The sequence below is a fragment of the Podarcis pityusensis genome, assembly GCF_964106645.2.
Source record: "Podarcis pityusensis genome assembly, chromosome: 7".
Taxonomy (NCBI): domain Eukaryota; kingdom Metazoa; phylum Chordata; class Lepidosauria; order Squamata; family Lacertidae; genus Podarcis; species Podarcis pityusensis.
In genome coordinates, this window is record NC_138031.1 from 67,619,483 (window position 1) to 67,644,496 (window position 25,014).

The 25,014-nt window shown below is 44.3% G+C and overlaps 2 protein-coding genes across 3 annotated transcripts; both read right to left on the minus strand.

Annotated features, from left to right (window-relative positions):
• Window positions 1-4,917: 4,917 nt before the first annotated feature.
• On the minus strand, window positions 4,918-24,745 carry LOC308481983 (serpin B3-like). Of its 2 annotated transcripts, none has more exons than XM_081014896.1 (9): window positions 24,696-24,745; window positions 24,315-24,499; window positions 23,446-23,526; window positions 8,477-8,602; window positions 7,885-8,031; window positions 7,423-7,540; window positions 6,845-6,996; window positions 6,232-6,399; window positions 4,918-6,043 (listed from the first exon to the last, which is right to left on the minus strand). In XM_081014896.1, the coding sequence occupies exons 2-9, from the start codon at window positions 24,480-24,482 to the stop codon at window positions 5,651-5,653; spliced, it is 1,353 nt and encodes a 450-aa protein (XP_080871022.1). In that variant the 5' UTR covers window positions 24,483-24,499; window positions 24,696-24,745; the 3' UTR covers window positions 4,918-5,650. The 2 variants fall into 2 exon arrangements, with proteins under 2 accessions (XP_080871022.1, XP_080871021.1); XM_081014895.1 differs by lacking the exons at window positions 23,446-23,526; window positions 24,315-24,499; window positions 24,696-24,745 and adding exons at window positions 9,019-9,099; window positions 10,001-10,185; window positions 10,382-10,431.
• Window positions 19,007-23,346, minus strand: LOC308481800 (serpin B3-like; the record flags this gene model as incomplete). The annotated part of the gene is made up of 7 exons (XM_081014508.1): window positions 19,007-20,259; window positions 20,448-20,615; window positions 21,089-21,240; window positions 21,667-21,784; window positions 22,165-22,311; window positions 22,753-23,073; window positions 23,341-23,346. The coding sequence occupies 7 exons, from the start codon at window positions 23,344-23,346 to the stop codon at window positions 19,867-19,869; spliced, it is 1,305 nt and encodes a 434-aa protein (XP_080870634.1). The 3' UTR covers window positions 19,007-19,866.
• Window positions 24,746-25,014: the final 269 nt, after the last annotated feature.

Sequence of the window (25,014 nt, forward strand, 5' to 3'; positions counted from 1 at the left end):
TCCTGATCCCCTGAGATCTTGCACCACTGTAGAGAAAGGGGTGGTGTGCAACACTGGTGCTAGAAGTGGGATCTGTGTTTCCTGGAGGAAAGGCCTGAGAGCTAAGAAGAAGAAGTATTTATTATTTATATGTTGCCCATCTGACTGGGTTGCCCCAGCCACTCTGGGTGGCTCCCAACAAAAAAACAGTAAAAACACAATACAACATCAGCTAGGTGTGCCTGAAGTAAAAAAAATGGGAGCAAGAATAGCCACACAGATAAAACTGACGAGGGAGCAGCAGAGTGAGCAGCTTGAGAGAATGGAGCAAAGGCAGAGCCAGAGGTTTGAGCAAATATTCCAGCAGCAAAGCCAGCAGCAGCTACAGCAGTTCAATAGAACAGGCTAGCTGCTGACAGAAAGGGGAAGAAACCTAGTGAAGAGGGGAAAGTGACTACAAGCGAGGTGAGATCCCTGCCTTATGAAGTGCTGCAAGGGGTTGGAAGTGACCCAGGAGCCCTGCTGGAAGTCCGGAGCATGGCCGAGCAGCAGAGGGGCTGAGACTGCAAAGAGATGCAAGCTGTAGTGGAAGACGACAACTCAGAGAAGGACCGGGCTCCCTGGGATTGGGGAGCAGGAGGAATTTGAGGTCCGTGAGAGCATGCACAAGGAACATTAAACTCCTGCTGAATGGGAATTTGTTGTTCAGGAATTAGGGGGAAGGCTAGTGCCTATGTGCTGGTCCCGGGGGGGAAGGTTACCGAGAGGCGAGGTCAGGGTCCTGGGTCGAGGGGCTGTAGATTGTCCTCCAAGGGCGGAGCAGGGTCTGAAGTGAGGAGCCGGGCAAGGACAGGAACTCTGAAGGTGCAGGTCTGGGTGCTGGCCGAAACAGTTCTTCAACGACGTTGCTCCCGCAACCTGGGACCGGGCTGACTGGCCTTTATCTTCTCTGAGGCCAGGGGCGGTCCCGGCCCCCAGGAGACCTGCCTCTCCGGGCCTTAAGGCGAGCACTCCTCCTGGGAGAAACCAGTTCCCTCCGCCTCTCTGCCCTGAGCCTCTGCAGCTCAGGAGAGGCTGGAGGGTTACTGGACCCAGGGGGAGACTCGCCTTCCCCTGACAGGGCTGGGAGAGGAGCACCTGTAGGCACTGTGTCCTCAATCACCTCTGGAGCCAGAGTGGATTCACCTGGTGCCTGCTCCTGAGGATCCGGCACAGGTGCAGGTGCTTCATATCCAAGGCCCTGCACCAGCTCAGCCGGCCCTGAAGGCGGGGACTCCTGTGCAGGCTGGGGTTCCTCCAGTTCAGCCTCTGAATCGGACTCCCAGGCCATCACAGCCTGTGAGAAAGACAGCAATTTCCTGTGTGGCCAGGAGAAGCCAGAGGAGCAGCAGGTGAATGTGCTAGCCTCCTTGGCCACGGCCCGGTCTGGGAGCTCACACAGGTGTCCAGCGACCCACCTCCAGTGGAGCTGTGGGCACGCAAATGCATCAGCAGAGTAACAGCAAGAAGCGAGGCTGTGAAGGCATTGGCATCGCAAAAGCTTCCTTGATTTACAAATCAAAACAACAAACATGGCTAGTGTGAGCAGCAGCTTCACACATCTGCTCTGTCCAAAAGCAGCTAGCAAAGAGAAAGTACAAAAGCCCATAGGACGGAAGTACAGTGTCGAGTTTCATTCCCACACTCCTATCACAAAGGACTGTAAACAGTGGATCATGAGATCCAGCAGCAATGGAGAATGAAAATACTAACATCAGGCTCCTGATCAATTTGCGATGGAAAAAGGAATTGTGCTGAGAGTGTTTCCCTGTGTGCTTGAGAAAATGGTGGTGCCTTTCTTAGTGTGGGAAAAACCCAGGAACAGAGCAAGGCTTGTGTCCCTCCAGAATCAGGTGAGGTTGAAATCACCAGGGAGTTTGCCCCTTGAACAGCTACTTGAACAGAGAACTATGTGTAAATCCCAAGACAAAGCACCTGCTCAGTGTGAGGGATGGGCAGGGGTTTGTGTTCTGCTTTCTGAGACTGTTTACTACAGGGGTAGGCAACCTAAGCCCCGTGGGCCGGATGCAGCCCAATCGCCTTCTCATAGAATCATAGAATCATAGAGTTGGAAGAGAGCACAAGGGCCATCGAGTCCAAGCCCCTGCCAAGCAGGAAACACCATCAGAGCACTCCTGACATATGGTTGTCAAGCCTCTGCTTAAAGACCTCCAAAGAAGGAGACTCCACCACACTCCTTGGCAGCAAATTCCACTGTTGAACAGCTCTTACTGTCAGGAAGTTCTTCCTAATGTTTAGGTTTCCTAATGTTTCTTCCTAATGTTTAGGTTTCTCAATCCAGCCTGCGGACAGTCTGGGAATCAGTGTGGTTTTTATATGAGTAGAATGTGTGCTTTTATTTAAAATGCATCTCTGGCTTATTTGTGGGGCATAGGAATTCATTCATATATTTTTTTCCAAAATATAGTCCGGCCCACCACATGGTCTGAGGGACGGTGGACTGGCCCACGGCTGAAAAAGGTTGCTGACCCTTGGTTTACTACAATCATCCTTCCAGCAAATCTTAGCAATAGGTTTCTTTTAAACACTGTGGACTGGGGGGGGGGGGTTTACATGGGAACCCACTGATAATTTTTAGAAACTGAACTGATAAATGATTTTTAGGAACTGTTCTGTTGGCGGGGTGTGCTTTTAGAAGTTCTCCTCTGCTGTAGGAAAGCAAAAGAAATAAGAAGGTCTGGTGGGGCATCTCAATACTGGGAACTGTAGGAAAGGAATGGGCTGCTACAATGTTATGGTGTTATGATTTGCTTTATTATTATTATTATTATTATTATTATTATTATTATTATTACAACTATTTTAAATGCCTTTACTAACTTTTCTGTAATTCTTTTACACATCTGGTGCAGGTGTGCTTTTCTTAGAGGAGGGTAATGCTACCGGTTTAGGGTGCCAGGGTTTGTGGGTGCAAGGCACCACTATTTTATAGGGTTAGTAAATGTTATAAATAATTTAAAAAGCTTGGATTATTAACCTGGGTGACAAATGTTAGATTTGGCAGTGTTAAAATTCAGGCAGTATCAGTTTCCTGCTCAGGAGGAAACTCACCTGGAGAGAAGAGCCATCATGTAGTATAAAAGAAAGCAATAAGTAATTAACGAAGCGGTTACTCCGGGCTGGACAGCAGAGGAGTGTGAGCCCCTTCTCCCATCAGGGAATGGTGAACAGAGGCAAAAGCCAGGCCCAGAGCTTCAGGTTTGGATGGCGTAGGCTGGGGGTGTTGAATATAGTAATTTAATTCACTGAAATTGTAAACGCTTGTATGCATTATTATGTGTTTAAATTTGAATGATTGGTATGTGAATTCTAGAGAGATTTCTGGTAGTTCGCACGTGATTGGCTAACGTTGGTCACATGGGGGGTATCTAGTGAAGGAGAGACTCCATTTTAGAATCTACTGTGAACGCTGCTAAGTTGAATCGAGTGTTGGAGTGCTTCTTCTCTGCTTGAAAGAAAGAGAGCAATGCTGCAGGAGAAGATAAAAGTGGACCTCTCTCATAGGCACTGCAACGCACGGCCTAACTGAGATACAGAAGGCTAAAAGGGCTGAGCTCTGAAAAGAGAGGGAAAATACAGTTGTTTGGAATAAAAGACTGTAAGCCCATGCTTGGATAAGCATGTGACTCTAAATATTATGTTTCCATTCATCTATAAGTTTCTGCAAGTAAATGTTTTGAATGTTAAAGTCTGGGTATTGTTTAATTTCCAAAGAAGGGCGTCAGTCACATATATGATCTGAGCTTCTTAGCTGTGTTTTCGCTACAGGGAAGAGATCCATTGAGCCTGTTAGCAGAGAGAGGGAGAAGTGGGGGGCAGAACACTCTGTGAGCTGAGGGTGACAGGCTGGAACAAAGGGACCGAGATGGCACAGTGGATTTCTCTGCCTTTAGACTAAAGCCTGCTGCACCTATGAAAGGAGCAAAGGACCTTCTCCATTGTTAGATCCTCCAAGAAGCTCTCCAGCACCCTCCTGGCCCAGAGCCACCAGACAGTGCAGAGAGCACAAGAATACATGCATGAGCTGCTGGAATACAAAGAGCACAACAGACATACCAATCTCTTGGCTGCTGGGGCCTTTCAAAGTCGCTGCCAATCTGCCTGTTGAAGCTTCAGAACCTGCAGAGTGTAATGCTGGAACTCCCTCCACAGTAAACCAAGGTTGTATATATGTGTAAATAAAACCATATTGGCACTACAGTCTCCTCTGTGCCTCATTTCTGAAGCAAACGCAAACCCTGGGTAAGCGCCTGAACCCCTGGGATCTCGCACTGCTGTGGCGATAGGGATAGCATGTAACATTAAGGGCTGGGCTAGGGAGAGTCTGGTGGTTTAGATTCAGAAGCACGGGGGTCTGTATTTGGTCCAGAAAAGTTCCCTGCGCCTGATCCAGTGTATCAGAAAGTCAAACCCTGCCCCACTTGTTTAAACTCTTCCAGAGGCAATGGCTAGCTTCCAGACATCTTTCTTTCCTTCAGAGGCATTCTTAAGAAAGGAAAGGAAAAGTCTGGGGCAATTGGAGCTGCCTGTCTGTATTTCTGTGGGAAGTTTTCCTCCCAGGAAATGAATATTTTGTTGCATTATGTGGGGTCAAATACGCGGTTTGGCATTTGGGTTACAGACTCAACCTCTACCTTATTCTATGTTTGGGGAAAAGTTACTGATTTCTGTGCCGCCACCTCCAAATACCACTCATCTTGTGATGTTGTGCACAACAATTCTTCAGTTTTTGAAATGCGAAGGAGGGGATCCTTATCTTATGGGTTGCCTTTAGTCATAAAAATTCTTGTCTGAGTGCCTGGGGAAGATTTGTCATCACAATCCTTGGGAACTCGTACTGTACAACATATCTCACAGGAGTGAAGACTGCAAAACAAGTTTTATTAAATGCTTTGTTTATTCAGATATTGTGCAGCTTCAGTACAAAAGATGCAAGAAAGTTCCATAAGTTTCAAAGAAAAGCTATAATCTCACAAGCAACGTGGAAAGATTTTCATTTCAAAGAGCCAGACTGCAGTTTCCTGTTTCATAGTGTGGTCCAATACATGTCTACTCAGAAGTTCCACTGAATTCAGCAGGGCTTACTTCCAAGTAAGTAGATCTAGGATGGCAGCCTCATGCTGCTGACTTCAGGCAAGATAATTTAGTAGAAGGCATACAATTTTGCTTCAGTTGGTTAGGCAGATTTGAATCAAGAAAGAACAAGACAACTTTCATCAAGAAGCAGATTCCAGAATAGTGACATTTTCCTGACTTCAGTCTCCACCCAGGTGTTCCATTTAGAAAAATTTAGTTGTGGCCCAAAGAAGTGTAGCTTCTTCCATCGCAGTGCTATAGTGCAGGGGAAAATGCACTTACTGAATATTGTCATTTATCAAACATCTTATTGAAAAGATGTAAAATGACAGGAGAAGGCAGGTAGAGCAACAAACCTATAAAACATTGTTGTCATACCATGAAAATTAGGCCCGCCACCCAATGAAAGTTCTCTTTGCCCAAAGCTATGCAAAGGTTGGCCTTGCTGAGTAAAGAGGAGAGGGGAAAACAATATTCTTCTATAAAATATTTTCCGTATCCATTTTCCATTGATTTTGTTGCATGAACTCTTCCTTTATTCTGGCTTAGCAAATCTACCGAGAGCAATGATACTCTGGGTGCAATTGTGCACGATGAAATAGAGGAAAGGACGGTCAGCCCGAATCTCCACAGGTTCCCGACGTGGACGCCTATCCTTGGGGCAAGGGACTGGCTCTGGTTCTTCACCACCCTCCTCATCAATCTCGATAGCAGCATCATGGACCAGCTGAGTCAGAGCCACGCCTTCTGTTGTGGTTGCTCCAGAGAAATCGGCCTTTTCGTGGTCAGTCAGATCCGGCAGATTCAGGTATTCGTTGGCTTCAATGCTCTTCTCTGAGCTGAACTTGGGAATGGCCAAATCGACCTCAATCGCCTTCAGATGACAGGACAGGTCAAGCAGATGCTCGTGGCTAAGTCCATCTTCCAGCTAGAGGAACACATAGAAGTTATAGTGATATCATTCCAATCCCAGATTGAATCAAAACAAGGGTGAACACAATAAGAAAAATATATCAACAGACTTTTTCCACACCAGTATTATTGAAATCGAGGGCCAGAGATGGATAAGGTGAATAAGGCCATGGACAGTATCATAGGAATGGAAAGACCATTTACCTGTTCAAGAGCTTCTGCACTGCAGTCTACTGGCAGCAGTAGAACGAAGGTCAGTTCATTGTTCTTGTAGGGGATCTCAACAACTTGGACTTGAACATCGCATAGGTCAATTGTCCCTGCATTGTAGACACCCTTCCTGTGCATCAGCTGCACGCTGTGGCATTCCTTCTGTGAAGAAAAGGAAAAAAGGAAATATTTCTTTCTTTCTTTGAGATCATGAGATTCAGCATTGCAAAACCAAAAAACACCTCCCAGAGAAAAAGAAAAGGGAGACAGCAGATTCTTCTCTTTTGTAATTTCAGCAACAATCCTACTAAATTTAGTCATCTTCATGCCTAACTAAAATCAGTTGGACTGGTATCAAGTGGCCAAGTTAAACCCCATTGTTAGCAGTGGGGCTCTAACTCTAGTTTTGGGCCATCATCTTCAGCTAAAAGGGGTGACAACTGTCCAGCATTGCAGAGCCTTCCTTGCACCAAGTCTTTCAAGTGACCTCCATCAAGACCTTATTGGGGCAACTCAACTCCAACACTAAACATGTATTCTGGAAGTTACAAGGTACATTGTCTCCGCACAAAAAAACAAGGAAGCTAGGAATATGTTTCTAACTCACCTCATCTGCATGGTGTGGGTAAAACGGGGCTTCTTCTGTGAGCTCTTTGTCAAATTTCACTTCCCATTGTCCTTTGAAGAAGAGAGCATTCACCAGCAGGAGCTGAACAAGGCAATCAAAGCTGTCCTTGGGGAGAAGGTCCTTGATCTTACCTGGCAAAGAAATTGTTACAATGGGTTTTTTGGGAATGGGGGTGGGTTTTAACTAGTCTACTGCATTCCTCCAAATAAAATGTGAGCATACAATTTGTAGTTCACGGTTGATGGAGAATAAATGGAACAGCTTGAATAAAGTACTTAATTATACCCTAAGTAGTCCTTTGCAACAGAATGGGAGCGTTTAACTGTTTTTATAAGCAAATAAAATAGTATGAGCACCAGTTTATTACAACAAATCAATCATACCTTTCCTCATTTTTGAAGGAAAGCAGAGGCCACAGTGTGCTCTTAGCTTATTCTTGGGGAATAGGAAAGATTTAACTGGTTTTTTGAACCAGCATCAGAAGAACAAAGACCGGAGACCTCTGTATCATGAAGGTTATGTCAAGAAGAGGTCATTAGTGCATTCTGTGGTCTTACCATGTGTACGGGTTTCAACCCAAAGGTTGATGAGTCTCCTCACTTCCTCAGGGGCATTATGGAAATCAACACCATCCACTTCAGTCAAGTACAGTTTCAGAGCACAGAAAACGAATTTCTGAACAGAACAAGAAGACATTGGATCCATGTATCAGTAAATATATAACAAAACAGAAAATGTCCAGAGTATTCTCTCGCATTTGAGTACTGCCTAATGCCCTTAAAGATTCAGTGCCTCTTTGTAGTTTCAGAACACTAAATTTTGCAGGTGGAGACTTTCATAGAGCAGATAATCATTACCGTAGTAGATCTCTCTGGTTGCCTGGGAATGAGGCACAAGTTTGACAGACACCAGTAGATGATGAACCCATTTATGGTAGAATACAGTCAATTGCAGGTTGCAATTTGCACTTGGTTCTCACAGTACAGTGGAGCACCCATAGGGGCCAAAATTAGAGTTACCTGGATGAAGGCAATGTCCTTGTTTCCATAGAGCTTGTTGGCAAAGCTCAGGGTATAGTTGGCGCTGGGCTCATTAAGAGTCGCAAGGATTTTGCTGAATGCCGTATGGATTCCTTCAGGCTTCTCACACTCATAGCAAGGAACATCCTAAGGATTCAAAAAGAAGGAGGTTAATTCTCAAAACACCTGGCTACTTATCTTCTTAAGGGTATATCTTGTGAGAAAGAAAACTTACAAACTTATCTTAAGCAACAAAGCTTGCTTGAAAGTCGACCTCAGGTATGCCTACTTTGAAGTAAACATTTATCACATCTGAATCCCTCCAGGCAGCCCAGCTCATCTTTCTTGTGATTTACTCAATTTTATGCTCACGGCAATGTTAGATGGGGGTTGATGGTGACTGACTCAACATCACCCAGTGAGCTTCACATCTAAGCAAGAATTTAGCGGTTTCATTCCTACTTTCCTGTGGATTTTATGACAGGTTGTGTGGTATCATTTAGAATACTTAGAGATAACCCCCTAAATGTCTATTTGTGTGTGTGTGATTATTATTATTTTGATGAAACTCTCCAGATGTTTCACAACTTACGCGTCTAGGACAACGTGGCTCGGGCTCGGGCTCAGGGCAAGGAGCTGGGCGGTGAACGACTCGTCTCTTGTCACAAGGTTTAGGTTCAGGACGGGGTCTTGGTTTGGCGCCACCAGCACCTTGGGTCTGCAATGAAGTTATAAAATGTCTGCATCCATAGGTAGTTCAGTCCCAGCCCATTTACAATAAAGGAATAAGAAATGTTGGCATGAAACCAAATTAGTTTTTCAAACATCAGCCAATCCTTGTTCTGATGTTGCACTGACATCAGACACATATATTGATGCTCTAATCCTCCTTCATCTCAAGGAGCGACGTAAACTTCACATCCAAATATTTTGTTGCAAATATATTTACGAAAATGACATTTGCACTTTTAAGAGCTGATTCAGTGCTCAAGGCCCCTTTTTCTTCCTTTAGAGATGTTTTTGCCCAACAGGCATGGATTTGATGTTGAGATAACAGGAGATAATACTAATATGCTAGCTGGGTTCTATGGGTAGGGGAGGAATACACCTTTATCCAAGCGTTCTTCTACATACCCTTCTTAGTCTGGTTGTTGACTGTCCAAGGCTCCTGCTTCTGGGTTTGTCACACTCTTTCACTTCATCCCAATGCAGGACCTTGAATGAAATTGAAACATTGCTTCAGTTGCACAGGCAATATTATAACAGCAGCACTTATTATCCTGATATGTCTATTAGGGACGATTCACATGACTCTTAGATCATATGTGACATTGGCAGGATGGATATCTTCCTGCATACTAATCTTTGAAATTATTCAACATATTTGGCATATGATATCTGAATCATGCTAAATTAATGATCCAAACATACATACAAACTTCAGGCAATCTATGGTTCTGCCTTGAGCTAATAGCAAGAAATCACATATAGGATGAGAACTGAAGGAATTAAATCTTAAATTTAGTTCTCCACGTTTTGCAATAGTTGCTATTTCATTTTTATTTTTATTTTTTTTAAAAAGATCCATATGAAGATTCACAAGCATTCTAGTCTCCTAATAAACCCATTTTTAGATGCATTTTCTTTTACTGTACACATTCTTTTCTGTACACAGTTTTGCAAGCAATTTCCCCAATATAATGCATGTGTTATGCTACTTTCGCTAATATCTTCATTTTTATGCACATTTTCCCCTAATATATGAATTCTTGTAAACATTATTTTTACAAAACAAGTACAGGTAAGTACAAATCTATTAAAAAAGAGCTGTTTTTGGCTCACACATTGTTTTGAAAACTACAGATTTGGAAGATTCCATTTGGAAGATTTCCATTCCATTCAACCAAATTTCTCCTCCATGCCTAGTGATGCAATATTCTTTGATCTCTGCACATTTATGGGATTTTGTGCAGAGACGTTGACTGGGCTTATTACTGGATCAAGCCACAGTGAGGTCATTTCTCAACTTGTATCAAATATGACCGGTGATGGAAAGGTATCTGCTAATGATGAGCCCAGTCTGAAGGCTGCGTCTCTACTGCTTGATTAGACCCACCTTCTCGATCTGATCTGCTTGTTCACAACTAGATGCATAAGCGAGTAGGCCCAGGCCTGCGGTGAGGTTCACAGGGGAGAACACGAGGTTGTCGCATGGGTGCTCAGCGGTCAACACTTTGAAAACGTCAACGGCGGATTTAGCATTGGCTTCAGGCAGGGTGGTCATGATGGAATTCAAAAGCTCTGAGGGAAGACCAAAACAGCTCGTCATTTCAGGATCCTTCAGAATACAGATATACTTGTTCCTACTTCTGCACTGCAATACATTCTATCACCAAACCCACAGTTTTGAAGAACTACCCATGATAAAAGAACTGCTGTAAAGATGCACATCACCCAACACAAGGCTGCATCTATGCTTGAAAGGAGAGTTGCTTACCTTGGCTTCAGCTGTGATGATAGGAGTCTGGCAGGTGAGTGTGATGCTCTCCTCCTGTGAGACGCTGGTATTTATACTGATCATCTCACACCCCCACAACCATTAAACTACTTTGTATTTTCCGAATCTGCAAAAAATTAGATTAATTCAAATTTACATAATGAAACCAGTACGATGCAAAAACTGGACATTTCTAATGATCAAAGGTAATTATCTTGGATTGCCACATATACTCCCTGTATGACTTTGCTTAATTAGGTATACTTCATCTACTGCAAAGTGCAGGCACAATGTGACACACCCTGTCAGCATGTCAGTGTGTCCCAAAGCACTCCAAATATCCCCTCGAAACTGTCCCTTAAAACCAAGTTTCCCCCCAAGAGACTCCATTGAAAGAATGTGTGTCCCTAGAGGAAGGAAATGCAGAGGGTTCCTTTCTTATTCCCCACAACACCCTATATGGGCTTTGAAAAAAATGTGTAAGAAATTGAAAATGACACAGCAGGATGGTGGGTACGAATTCACCACTGGAGGAAATGGCGAGGATCACTCAATTAGATGTTTAAAAAAATAGATTGGGCATATTCGTGGGAAATGTTTCTATCCGTCAAAATGGCTCAATGAAATGTCCGAGTCCAAAGGCACTATAGTTCCAAATACAATTCAAGATGCTGAGCGTGAGTGGCAGAGGAGAGCTGTTGTTTTTGAAGAAGAGAAGAAGAAGAAGAGTTTGGATTTGATATCCCGCCTTTCACTCCCTTTAAGGAGTCTCAAAGCGGCTAACATTCTCCTTTCCCTTCCTCCCCCACAACAAACACTCTGTGAGGTGAGTGAGGCTGAGAGACTTCAAAGAAGTGTGACTGGCCCAAGGTCACCCAGCAGCTGCATGTGGAGGAGCGGGGAAGCGAACCTGGTTCCCCAGATTACGAGACTACCGCTCTTAACCACTACACCACACTGACATATATGCCACCTTTCAAGAAACACCAGACTGAACATTGTTCAAAACAGAAGGCTGCATCAGTTGTAACTTTAGTTCTACCTATCTAGATTCTTTGTATGTTGTAACATCTGGAGAGCCATCACTTGCTATGTGCTTTTAGGGTTCACAAACTACAATCAATCCTGGGGTAGGGTGTTATTCACATGGCTTAGAACAAAAAAAAAAATCTAAAATATGACCAATGTCCCAAAGAGCAGTCAGGAGAAGCAGGCAGGACTAGGATAAATAGGCTGTTCTGTGATCTGCTAGAATTCATCCAGATAATTCATTGTGCCATGAACTATTTAATACATATGGAGCTCTGAGGAGCATTTATGTTTCTGCTCTGAAGATCCTCATTTAATATTTTCAATCCCAATTCTGGGCACAAAGTAATAAAAGTAAAGAGAAGAACAACAAGATACAAATACTACAAATTCATATAAACAGGTCCAATAAGCAAACAACAGATGATGTTATAAGGTAAAAAAGCAAATCTACAATGTCAAAAATTGAAGTTTCCCATATAACCAATCACTTATCACTAGTCAGTGACAGTGCAGTTGAAAGCATTTCCCATTTTATGGAAGGAAAAGGAAATCACTTGACTTAGATGGGAATTGACTGAAAACAGATTAATTCTACACCTTCGCACAGTGTTGGAGGGAGTTTGGGCACAGCGAGTGTTAACTCATGTCTATGTCAGGAAGCGCCCTCTTAACTTCCCTAATTGTTCGGACAGTGTCATTATATGATTTCGTCACTAGGTGGCAATGGAGGTATTGATATCTAGCTGGGAGTCAGAAATTTCTCGTTACTCTTCAGTTCTTGTTTAAGAGAGACAAGCTGCTAGGCAAGCACTTCGTTAAGTAATATGTTCTCTAAGCCTTCCATGGCAGGCTGAGCAGTGTGGGAAATGTACTCGTTTCTGCCACTGCCACCAAGCGAAAGCACGAGCAGGGGACCACCAACGGGAGGTGTGCTCCCTCCCCTATTATTTCTGAAGGGGGCTTCAAAGAACTGGATGCCCCAGCCTGCTTTCAATTCATGCTGTTCCTATATTTAAGAATTAATAATTGCTGAATTTGCAGATTACTTGGTCTCTAGCAGTTGGGTGTGGATGCAGTGGTGTAGCATGGGTTGCTGGTGCCCGGGACAGGGCAAGTGTTGGACTGGGCAGTTGGGGTGGAAGCATGTGTTGGGGGATGTGCACTGAACCCATGAGGCACATGGCTGCCGCAGCTGCTGCTGCTGGTGGCGATAACCATGTGGCTTCTAGGCTTGGCGGCTCTGCTGCCTCCTGGCTCAGCCAGCCCAGGGGTGGAGCATGCAGGCGTCCCTTCGCTGGCCACGAGGAGAAGGACATGCAACTCCAGCCCCGAAGGCCTGGCCTGGGCATGGCTTGCCTCCCCGCAGCTCCGGGGGGTGGCAGGAGCTCAGCCATGCAGCCTTGATGGGTGAGCCTGTTGTCGGGGTGCCTGGTTGCCCCCTCTCAGAATTTTGCACTCTGCCCCCCATGCTACACCACTGTGTGCATGGAAATCAAGTCCTGCCCTCTTCTACCATTCTTACAGTTTTTGAATTGCTTTTTATCATATCCAGCTTATATTTTATTGCACCGTTTTTACATTCTTTGTTGATGTAAATCATCCTGGAGCTTCATTAGTGAATGGTAGTGTTTGAGATATAGAGCGAGCAGGTAGGGACATCTATGCTGATGTTGATATAGGTCTTTATTAGCCTGTAAGCTTGGCCAGCTGTAACGGGGTTACTTCTTACATGCAATCTTTTTAAGTAGGTCTCATAAGAAGGGCAGTGGAGAGGTCACCTACTAGGGCTAGTGGGGCACTGCTCCAACAAAATCAGTCTACCTTCACTCAGCCCTCACCTGTCTTTCCTACAACCAGTGCAGGTGTGGCACACCCTGCCAGGCTCTTCCTCTTTAGTCCCAGTCTTTCCTGTGTACAACTTAGCCAGGAGGACAGGGAGGGAATGAGAAATGAGTTGGCTTTGTTCGCCATTGGATCTGGCTCCATCAACCAATTGCCTACCTGTCTTCTCCACCAGTTCCTCTTTTTAAAAAATCATTTTTATTGATTTCCCCATAAAAACAGCCAATCCAGATATCCGAATCATAATCCAATTAAAAATAATAAACTAAAATAAAAAAACAACCAAATTATAATCCAAATTGAAATTATTAATTTTTCTGGACTCCCCATAGTCTGGACCTCTGAAGCATATCTCCAAATCTTTGTTCCTGCCTCTTCTCGTTGTTTTCATGTTTTCTGCTTACTGATCTTAAAACTTTAAAGTTCTCCATCCCTGGTGACTTCTCCACCAGTTCCACTGAGCACTAGCCACCGCTGGTGGAGGGGATAACAGAAGGCAGGAATTGGTCTACAAAAACACAATAAGACTTTTTACAGTGTTGACCTAGAAGGGGGGGAAATCTGACAGCAAAATATCCTGGACCGCCATTGAACAGCTCCTCACCTCTGTAAATTTGCAGACCAGATCACTTTTAACGAACAGGTAGTGCCCCAGGTGTAGGCTGCTTAAATGGGGCAAGTGGCAGATCCGAGAGAAGCCTACCTGCTCCATCGGCTCCACCCCCTGGCACGGCCCAAGGCCCAGCCTGCATCCCCATTTGCCAAAGCAGGGCGCAGGCTAGGATCCAGTTCCTGATAGGGGACAGGGGCTTATGCCCCCACCGCCTATCAGGAAGGGCACTGAAGTTCAAGTTCCCTCATCGAGGCCCCCAGTGAAGCCTCTGCCATCCTGCAACGCTGCCGCACCAAGAGGGGTGAGAGGGCTTTAAAAAATATCGCAGGAAAATGGTTTGTGGAATTCAAGAAGCCACTGAGCAATGACACCAAATCTCAACTACATCCACCAGTGCTATTTTGCAAGAAAAAGAGGTGCTGGAACAACCCCTTGTTCTCTTATAATGGCAATGACCGCTCCCCGCTTAAAACGGGGGGCGCCCTTTGCATGGGCGCGGGCAGCCCCTAGATCTGGAGCGGCTCCAACAGCATAGGCTTGGTTTGCCTTCCCTCAGGTGGGATACCTGGAGGTCTCCGCCTACCTCAGTCAGTTGTCCAATCCCACCTGGGGGAAGCGTTGCCAAGGAGACCAGGCAGGTAGGGGAGGGATTACCGCCCACACAATAGAGGGAGGATCTTACCTGGGAATCCTCACTTGGCTCCAGAGCTTCTCCCACCCTACCCACCCTCAGTTAATGTCTTATTTGCAGGTTAACTTTCTTCACAGGTTTTGCAGGTTAACTTTTCTTCGCAGGTATGCGGGCGCTGCTACGTTAAGGTCGCTGTTAAAGGGCCGGAAAGGAATTTCCCTGCATTGGCAGGTTTCGCCTTTCCCGTAGCAAAACGTCACAACTTTGGCGGTATCAGGCCTTGGGCGGAATCCTTTAGTCCATCTTCCTCTTTGCGGCGGCGATACCAGGGTTCCCCATTAAAGGGGTTTCTGAAGGGAGGCTTTGACCGTACACCGAAAGGTCATCATTGCTCTCCCCTGCGGCGGCAGCGTAACGGGGGCGGCTATCTCTGCTTGAACATATGTTCTCCAGAGCCGGCCCATCCCCCACACACACACTGGATAACCCTGATGCTCCCTAGGTCCCCGGCTGGGGACTGGGGAGGGAGAACGCCCAATGCCTGAGCCAAGGTCTACCCACATTTGAAATTTAATAAAGTTGTGGCCAATTTAATCCCATAGCACGTTGTCTTGAGTCGTTATTCCACATGACGGGGGGACCACGCGGGATCTGGGGACTCCGCCTGTCCACACAATGGCTGCCACCTGAGAGGGCGAATTCTGGCTGGAAAAGCCCTGACACCCACTCCCCTCAATATCTTGGCACCACCAAGATGTCTCAGCCTCTTCCTCTTTCAAACAATTGGAAGCATGGCTATGACTGGAAATTCGTTTTACTTAGAAAAATGTTATATTGGCACATCAAAGTCTCAGTGGACGGTGACAGTGATAACTGCAGTACTAGGAAATGGGTGGTTTACATTTTTTTTGTGATCAAAATTGCCCCTACACACGGGGTATTCTCAGATATGGACTGCATTCGCACTGACCAGTTTGTAGTACAAAAACAGATTTTTCTCAATCCAGAATCATTTATACTCATCATCAACAGCTGCTTTCAGTCTAGAATGATTCTAGATCCCACCCTCCACAAGAGTGAGTGGTAACTTATTGCAGGTTTGAAAAACCTCCTCTTATTCATGCCTTTTCCTTCCTGTTTATGCCCCAGGTGAAGGAAGAAGGAAGTGGCGATTGCGATGCTGGCATATAGCCACCCACAATGACATGGTGCAGGTGTAGATACACCTCCGCCCTCATTGACGAACCCTGTACCTCTGTATTCAAATGGACAAACTGCAGGGTAATGCAGAATCTAATCCTGTTTTGTTGGGCGAATTTCAATAGATGAGGCTGGAGGGTGTGGACAAGGTGCTTGGATTGGACCTTTGCCCCTCTTGGAAGAGGAGACAGCTGCCTAGGCCATGGAGGTGGTCAATGCCAAGAGGGGGTGGTTCCTGCTTGTTTGAAGAAGACAAGACCACTTCTTAAGAAACTATCCCTAGATTCTAAGAACCTAATTACCAGTCAGCTGCCAACCTCCCTCCTCTGGGCAAGGTTTTTCAGCAGGTGGTCACTGACCAGATCCAGGTGCTCTTGGATTTTCTAGATCCATTTCAATCAGGGTTTTGGCCTGGCTTTGGCACAGAAACTGCCCTGGTCACCATATATGCTGAGCTCTGTTGGGAGACAGACAGGGGCAATGTGTCCCTGTAAATCCTCCTTGACCTCTCAGCAGCTTTCAATACCATCAACCATCCCCAGGGGGATCCCTGGAGAGGCTATCTGAGTTGCGAATGCTTTGCAGTGGTTCTGGTCCTACTTGGATAGTTGTCTTCAGCAGGTGATGCTTGGGGAGTGTTTCTCGGCACCATGGGACCTTCCATGTGGGGTCTCTCAGGGCTCAATTTTATTCCCTGTGTTGTTTAATATCTACATGAAGCTGCTGAATGGAGCCATTCAGTTTCAGAGTGTGTTGTCAGCAGTATGCTGATGACATACGGCTCTATTTCTCTTTTACATCTACAGGTGTGGCAGTGGATGAGTGGGTGTCATGCTTTCGTAATGGACTGGATGAGAGCCAATAAACTGAAGCTCAATTCAGATAAGACATAGGTACTGTTAGTGGTTGGTTCCCTAGACCAGATGGGTGGAAGACTGCCTGCTCTTGAGGGGTTACACTCCCTCTGAAGGAGCGAGTACACAGCTTGGGGGTGCTCTCCTAGCCATTGCTGTCACTGGAGGCTCAGGTGGCCTTCTGTCAGCTTCATCCAGTGGTCCAGCTATGCCTCTATCAGTACAGGGATAGCCTAACTTCTGTGGCCTACGGTCTGGTAACATCCAAGCTGGATTACTGTAATGTGTTGCACAGTACGTGGGACCACCTCTGAAGATGGTTTGGAAACTTCAGCTGGTGCAAAATGCAATGGCCAGATTGCTCACCAGTTTGTCGTTGTTGGCATCCATCTGTCTCGAGAGACAATCGAGTGTGCCTCATTTAAACATAAACCTACCAACTTTGCGCTTTCAGAAACAGTATTTGAACCAAAACACAGGCACCCTTTGAAATTTGCATTTCTCTGAATTTTGCAATGCAGTTAACCAGGCAACTAGTGTGTACAAAAATGTGTATATTAGTGGAAACAACATACAAAAATGAATTTTATTAGGGAAATGATGTTTGCAAAAAAATGTGTATAGTAGCAAAATAACAAACAAAATGTAGGACAAATTCACACTAAAATGCTGGCAAATTTTCACTTAAAAAAGGGAAAAGAAATTGAAAATTGCTGCAGAAACAAAGTGGAGTTTAAGATTGGAAATATGAGAAACTGGCAGAACCAAAACAGGCAGGACAACTCATCCCTACTAAGAACAAAAAGCTTTCTGTTTTCTTAGAGATGACCTCAGCATTGCAAAGGAAAGCATGTTCATCTCTCAACTTTTTATTTAATTCACTATGTGAATTCCCCCCTGTGGCATTTGCCCTCCTAGGCAAACATGCTGGGTCATAAAGAAAGGGTTAAATGAGAGTGAAGTGATTGGCCAGTGGGAACCCAAGGGGAGGAGTTAGAGTTAGAGTTAGTGTTGTTAAGCAGTCTGCCGGGTGTTAGAGAAGAGAAAGGGAAGATAAGGCTGTGGGTTGGGATAGTTTGATGTGAGAGAGTGAGAGAATCTGTTAAGAGGAGTCAGATAGACAGTTGGGATAATCAGTTAGAAGTTATTAGGAAGTTTTAGGCTGGTAAAGAAACTAAGATTAAGAAACTTACAAGAAAAATTATCTGAAACAATAAACTTGTTCATGCTTATAAAATAAACTTGTTTATTTGGTTTAATGTTAACAACTGTCTGGACTCCGTGTGTACCCGAGAGAAAGGGGTTGGTGGCAGCGGGGAAGCGAGCACAGTGGTGGCACAGGGATCAATAGACCATCAAACGTCCGGGGACCCTGTGTGATCGCCACACACCCCTTCCCATGTTTTGTATGGGATTTCAGGTGATAGTCTGACTGTTTTGAGTGGGGACAGGGCTTCATGCTGCCCAGCTGTCTTGTGTGGGGTATCTTGGAGGGGAGCAAAATGCTGTATGACTGCATTTGTGTAGGAGTTTTGGAGTGGCTGGGAAGAGGGAGTGCTTGGCTGTGTATAGAGGGAGCTTTGGAATGAAGGTGATAGTTCTTGGTTGGTGTTTGGGGGTTTGGGAAAGGGGGGGGTGTTGGCTGGCTGTGCTTGTGTAAGTGGTTGGGAGTGTTTTTGTGGGATTTTCTCAGCTGGAGGGAAGGCTGTTCCTGGCTGTGTTGGTATGCAGTTTGTGGGGTATGTGTGTCCTTGTGTGTGCTTTTTCAGAAGAGTATCCTGGCTGGGTTCGTGGAGTCCTTTTGGGAGGGGCAGTTCCCTGTTTGGATTTGATATCCCACCTTATCACTACCCTAAGGAGTCTCAAAGCAGCTAACAATCTCCTTTCCCTTCCTCCCCCACAACAACCACTCTGTGAGGTGAGTGGGGCTGAGAGACTTCAGAGAAGTGTGACTAGCCCAAGGTCACCCAGCAGCTGCATGTGGAGGAGTGGGGAATCGAACCCGGTTCACCAGATTACAAGTCCACTGCTCTTAACCACTACACCACACTATGTTTGGGTGGGTTTGGTGGGTATTGCTTGACTGTTTTCATATAGGTTTATTTTGGAAATGTTGCTTCCCTGTGTTTGGGTAGAGATTATTTTCAGGGAGGTTGACTGACTGTGTTTACATGGGGCTGTGGGGTCTTGTCTAGCTGTGTTTAAGTTGAGGGGGGGAGCAGAACTGAGGGTTGTTTGCGTGGCTACGTTTGTGTGTATTTCCAGCTGTATTCCTGTGTCTCAGTTTTTGGATGTGAATGGGGGATTCCTATCTTATAGTTTGGCTTTAGAACACTAGGTGAGGCTTAAAAAAACTGTTGTCTGAGTACCTTGGGATGACTTTTCATCACAACTCTTGAGAACCCATACTCTACAATGCACCTCACATAAGTGAAAACGACAAAACAACAATGTTATTAAATGCTTTGTTTATTGAGATATTGTGCAGTTCAGAAAAAAAGATGCTATAGGGTTTCATAGGTTTCAAAGAAAGAGTATAGTCTCACAGACATCATAGCCAAAAAAAATCAGTTTGAGGAGCCACACTACAGTTTACTGTTTTTGTACTGTAATGCTATATGTGTCTACTCAAAAGTAAGTCCCACTGAATTCAGCAGAGCTTACTCAAAGGTAAGTAGGTGTAGGCTGGAATCCTCATGCTGACTTCAGGGAAAGTAATTCAGCAGAAGGCATACAAATGTGTTTCAGTTATTCAGACAGGATTGCAACAGGAATCAACAGGAAGACATTCATCAGGAAGCAGATTCCAGAGTAGTGACATATTCCTGCCTCCAGGCTCCATTCTGGTGTCAACTGTAGCCCAAAGAAGGGCAGCTTCTTCGATCACAGTGCTATAGTAGCACGGAAAACTTCACGCCCTGAATATTGCACTTCATGCAAGACCGTAAGGGAAAGAAGCTCTCTTCCATTCAGAATATAGACATTTCTGTTTTATCAGCTGTTCTGATGACCTAGATTTCTGTTTAAGAACTAGGACAGTATTCAGCACTCAGGAGGAAGATTTTCCTCGAAAAGTTGTAAAATAGGCAGAGAAAGAATTGCAGACAGGTAGGACAGCAATCCTCTAAAACATCATGATCATACCATGAAAATTAGGCCCACCACCAAATGAAAGTTCTCTTTGACCAAATATCTGCAATGATTGACATTACAAAATATGAGGCAAAGAGGGGGAAATACTAGGGTTTTTTCTATAAAACATCTTCCATATCCGTTTTCCATTGATCTTGTTCCATGCATCAGAACTCTTCCTTTATTCTGGCTTAGCAAATCTACCAAGAGCAATGATGCTCTGGGTGCAATTGTGCACGATGAAATAGAGGAAAGGATGGTCAGCCCGAATCTCCACAGGTTCCCGACGTGGACGCCTATCTTTGGGGCAAGGGACTGGCTCTGGTTCTTCACCACCCTCCTCATCAATCTCGATAGCAGCATCATGGACCAGCTGAGTCAGAGCCACGCCTTCTGTTGTGGTTGCTCCAGAGAAATCGGCCTTTTCGTGGTCAGTCAGATCCGGCAGGTTCAGGTATTCGTTGGCTTCAATGCTCTTCTCTGAGCTGAACTTGGGAATGGCCAAATCCACCTCAATGGCCTTCAGATGACAGGCCAGGTCAAGCAGATGCTCGTGGCTAAGTCCATCTTCCAGCTAGAGGAACACATAGAAGTTATAGTGATATCATTCCAATCCCAGATTGAATCAAAACAAGGGTGAATACAATAAGAAAAATATATCAACAGACTTTTTCCACACCAGTATTATTGAAATCGAGGGCCAGAGATGGATAAGGTGAATAAGGCCATGGACAGTATCATAGGAATGGAAAGACCATTTACCTGTTCAAGAGCTTCTGCATTGCAGTCTACTGGCAGCAGAAGAACGAAGGTCAGTTCATTGTTCTTGTAGGGGATCTCAACAACTTGGACTTGAACATCGCAGAGGTCAATTGTCCCTGCATTGTAGACACCCTTCCTGTGCATCAGCTGCACGCTGTGGCATTCCTTCTGTGAAGAAAAGGACAAAAGGAAATATTTAAAAAGAGAGAAGGAACTTAGTTTGCTTTGGGAAGTTCTTTCTTTCTCAGACATCATTTGCAAAAAAAACTCCCAGGGAAAAAGAAAAGGGAGAGAGCAGATTTTTCTCTTTCATAATTTCAACAATGATCCTGCTAAATTTAGTCATCTTCATGCCTAACTGAAATCAATTGGACTGGTATCAAGTGGCCAAGTTAAACCCCATTGTTAGCAGTGGGGTTTAGGACAGCTAACTCTAGTTTTGGGTCATCATCTTCAACTAGAAGTGGTGACGACTGTCCAGCATTGCAGAGCCTTCCTTGCACCAAGTGTTGCAAGTGACCTCCATCAAGACCTTATTGGGGCAACTCAACTCCAACACTAAACATGTATTCTGGAAGTTACAAGGTACATTGTCTCTGCACAAAAGAAGCAAGGAAGCTAGGAATATGTTTCTAACTCACCTCATCTGCATGATGTGGGTAAAACGGGGCTTCTTCTGTGAGCTCTTTGTCAAATTTCACTTCCCATTGTCCTTTGAAGTAGAGAGCATTCACCAGCAGGAGCTGAGCAAGGCAGTCAAAGCTGTCCTTGGGGAGAAGGTCCTTGATCTTACCTGGGAAAGAAATGGATATAGTAGGTTTTCTTAAAAATTAAAATATATATAAATTCAGATTTTAGCTATAATATTACACTGTATGAGTTAGCATAAAACTTCTAACTCACTATTTATAGGAGATAAATTAAGCAACTTGATAGATGAAGTACTTAATTATACCCTGAGTGGTCCTTTGCAGCCGAATGGAGTTATTTAAATGTTTTAATAAACAAAATATTATGGTCACCAGTTTACCGGTAATTTATTTTGATAATCTGACCTTTCTTCTGGTTTGGAAGAGAGTAGAGGCTATCCCACAATGGGCTCTTAACTGATTGTTGGTTCAGTAAGATTTAATTGGTTCCTGGTTTGCAGAATAAAAATCATGACCTCCCTGTCATGAAAGTTATATCAAGAAGTCATTGGAGTGTGCTGTGGTCTTACCATGTGTCTGGACTTCGACCCAAAGGTTGATGAGTCTCCTCACTTCCTCTGGGGCATTATGCAGATCAGCGTTCTCCACTTCAGTCAAGTACAGTTTCAGAGCACAGTAAAGGAATTTCTGAACAGAACAAGAAAACATTGGATCCATATATTATCCATAATCACCTTTCTCATTTGGGAATTTTCCAACTGCTGCCTAATGCCCTCAAAAATTCAGTTCCTCCCAATTCCTCCCGATGAGTGGGGTATAAATATAATAAATAATAATAATAAAAGCAACAGCAACCACCACCACCATTGGATTTTGCAAGTAAAGCACTTTGTAGAGCAAGTAATTGTTATCATTTCCTCTGATGGCCTGGGAATGAGGCACAGCTTTGACAGACACCAGTAGATGATGAACCCATTTATGGTAGAATACAGTCAATTGCAGGTTGCAATTTGCACTTGGTTCTCACAGTGCAGTGGAGCACCCATAGGAGCCAAAATTAGAGTTACCTGGATGAAGGCAATGTCCTTGTTTCCATAGAGCTTGTTGGCAAAGCTCAGGGTATAGTTGCTGCTGGGCTCATTAAGAGTCGCAAGGATTTTGCTGAATGCTGTATGGATTCCTTCAGGCTCCTCACACTCGTAGCAGGGAACATCCTAAGGATTCAAAATAGAAGGTTAATTCTCATGACACCTGGCTGCTTCTTAAGGGTTTGTCTTGTGAGAAAGAAAATCTATACCCTTATCTCAGGCAGGAATGCTTACTTGAAAGTCATATTGAACTCAGGAATGCCTACTTTGAAGTAAACATTTATCACATCTGAATCCCTCCAGGCATCCCAGCACACCTTTCTTGTGATTTACTCAACTTTATGCTCACAGCAACGTTAGATGGGGGTTGATGGTGACTGACTCAACATCACCCAGTGAACTTCACATCTAAGCAAGAATTTAGCGGTTTCATCCCTACTTTCCTGTGGATTTTATCACAGGTTGTGTGGTATCATGTAGAATGCTTAGAGACAGCCCCCTAAATTTTAAATAAAAAATAAAGAAAAAATCATCTAGATGAAACTCTCCAGATGTTTCACAACTTACGCGTCTAGGACAACGTGGCTCGGGCTCAGGCTCAGGCTCAGGGCAAGGAGCTGGGCGGTGAATGACTCGTCTCTTGTCACAAGGTTTAGGTTGCTCTGGTTCAGGGCGGGGTCTTGGTTTGGGGCAAGTTGGCTCAGGCCTGGTTGGCTCAGGCCTGGTTGGCTCAGGCCTGGTTGGCTCAGGACGGGGTCTTGGTTTGGGGCAAGTTGGTTCAGGCTTGGTTGGCTCAGGACGGGGTCTTGGTCTGGGGCGAGTTGCTTCAGGCTTGGTTGGCTCAGGACGGGGTCTTGGTCTGGGGCAGGTTTCAACTTTTTCTTGTGCCTGCAATGAAGTTACAAAATGTATGTATCCATAAGTAGACTCATAGAACTGTATAGTTTTCCCAATGTTGCACTGATACCACAAATGAGAAGCCACAAATATACCACAAATAATTGCAGGCTGTATTCCCCATTCAACTTAAGGAGGGGCAGTTAACTTCACATCTAAATATTTTGTTTCAAATGTATTTGTGAAAATGACATTTGCGCTTTCATTGATTGACTGCTCGCTGCCTCTGTTCTTCCTTCAGATATGTTTCTTCCCAACAGGCATGGATTTGATGCTGAGATAACAGGAGATAATACTAATATGCAAGCTGGGTTCTATGGGCAGGGGAGGAATACACCTTTATCCAAGCGTTCTTCTACATACCCTTCTTAGTCTGGTTGTTGAATGTCCCAGGCTCCTGCTTCTGGGTTTGTCACACTCTTTCACTTCATCCCAATGCAGGACCTTGAATGAAATTGGAACATTGCTTCAGTTGCACAGGCAATATTATAATAGCAGCACTTATTATCCTGATATGTATATTAGGGACGATTCACATGACTCTTAGATCATATGTGACATTGACAGGATGGATATCTTCCTGCATACTAATCTTTGAAACAAACTTTAGGCAATCTATGGTTTTGCCTTGAGCTGATAGCAACAAATCTCATATAGGATGAGAACTGAAGGAATCGAATCTTAAATTTAGTTCTCCAACAGTTTGCAATTTTTTTAATCACAAGCATTTTAGTGTGAAATTCTCCTAATAAACCCATTTTAGATGCATTTTCTTTTACTAATGTACACATTTCTGCAAGCAATTTCCCCAATATAATGCATGTGTTATGCTACTTTCACTAATATCTTCATTTTTATGCACATTTCCCCCTAATATATGATTTTTTGTAAATATTACTTTTACAAAATAAGTACAGGTAAGTACAAATCTATTAAAAAAGAGCTGTTTTTGGCTCATACATTGTTTTGAAAACTACAAATTTGGAAGATTCCATTTGGAAGATTTCCATTCCATTCAACCAAATTTCTACTCCATGACTAGTGATGCAATATTCTTTGATCTCTGCACATTTATGGGATTTTGTGCAGAGACGTTGACTGGGCTTATTACTGGATCAAGCCACAGTGAGGTCATTTCTCAACTTGTATCAAATATGACCGGTGATGGAAAGGTATCTGCTAATGATGAGCCCAGTTTGAAGGCTGCGTCTCTACTGCTTGATTAGACCCACCTTCTCGATCTGATCTGCTTGTTCACAACTAGATGCATAAGCGAGTAGGCCCAGGCCTGCAGTGAGGTTCACAGGGGAGAACACGAGGTTGTCGCATGGGTGCTCAGCGGTCAACACTTTGAAAACGTCAACGGCGGATTTAGCATTGGCTTCAGGCAGGGTGGTCATGATGGAATTCAAAAGCTCTGAGGGAAGACCAAAACAGCTCGTCATTTCAGGATCCTTCAGAATACAGATATACTTGTTCCTACTTCTGCACTGCAATACATTCTATCACCAAACCCACAGTTTTGAAGAACTACCCATGATAAAAGAACTGCTGTAAAGATGCACATCACCCAACACAAGGCTGCATGGATGCTTGAAAGGAGAGTTGCTTACCTTGGCTTCAGCTGTGATGATAGGAGTCTGGCAGGTGAGTGTGATGCTCTCCTCCTGTGAGACGCTGGTATTTATACTGATCATCTCACACCCCCACAACCATTAAACAAGCCTGAAGTTCTAAACCTGCAACCATTTCATTAAACCAAATTTACATAATGAAAACAGTGCGGTGCAAAAACTGGACATTTATAATAATCAGACCTAATTATCATGGATTGCCACATATGCTTCAGATATGAGTTTGTATAATTATGTGCACTTCATCTACTGCAAGCAGCAGATGGATTATGACATGCCCTTTCAGCACTGAAGATCT

Coding starts and splice junctions, on each gene's coding strand:
- LOC308481983 (XM_081014896.1), bottom strand. CDS start 24,482: ATGACCACCCTGCCTGAAGCCAATGCTAAATCCGCCGTTGACGTTTTC. Junction 8,032..8,476: donor AGCCACGTTGTCCTAGACGC/GTAAGTTGTGAA, acceptor TTGAATCCTTAG/GATGTTCCTTGCTATGAGTG. Junction 6,044..6,231: donor GTGCAGAAGCTCTTGAACAG/GTAAATGGTCTT, acceptor GTGTTCCTCTAG/CTGGAAGATGGACTTAGCCA.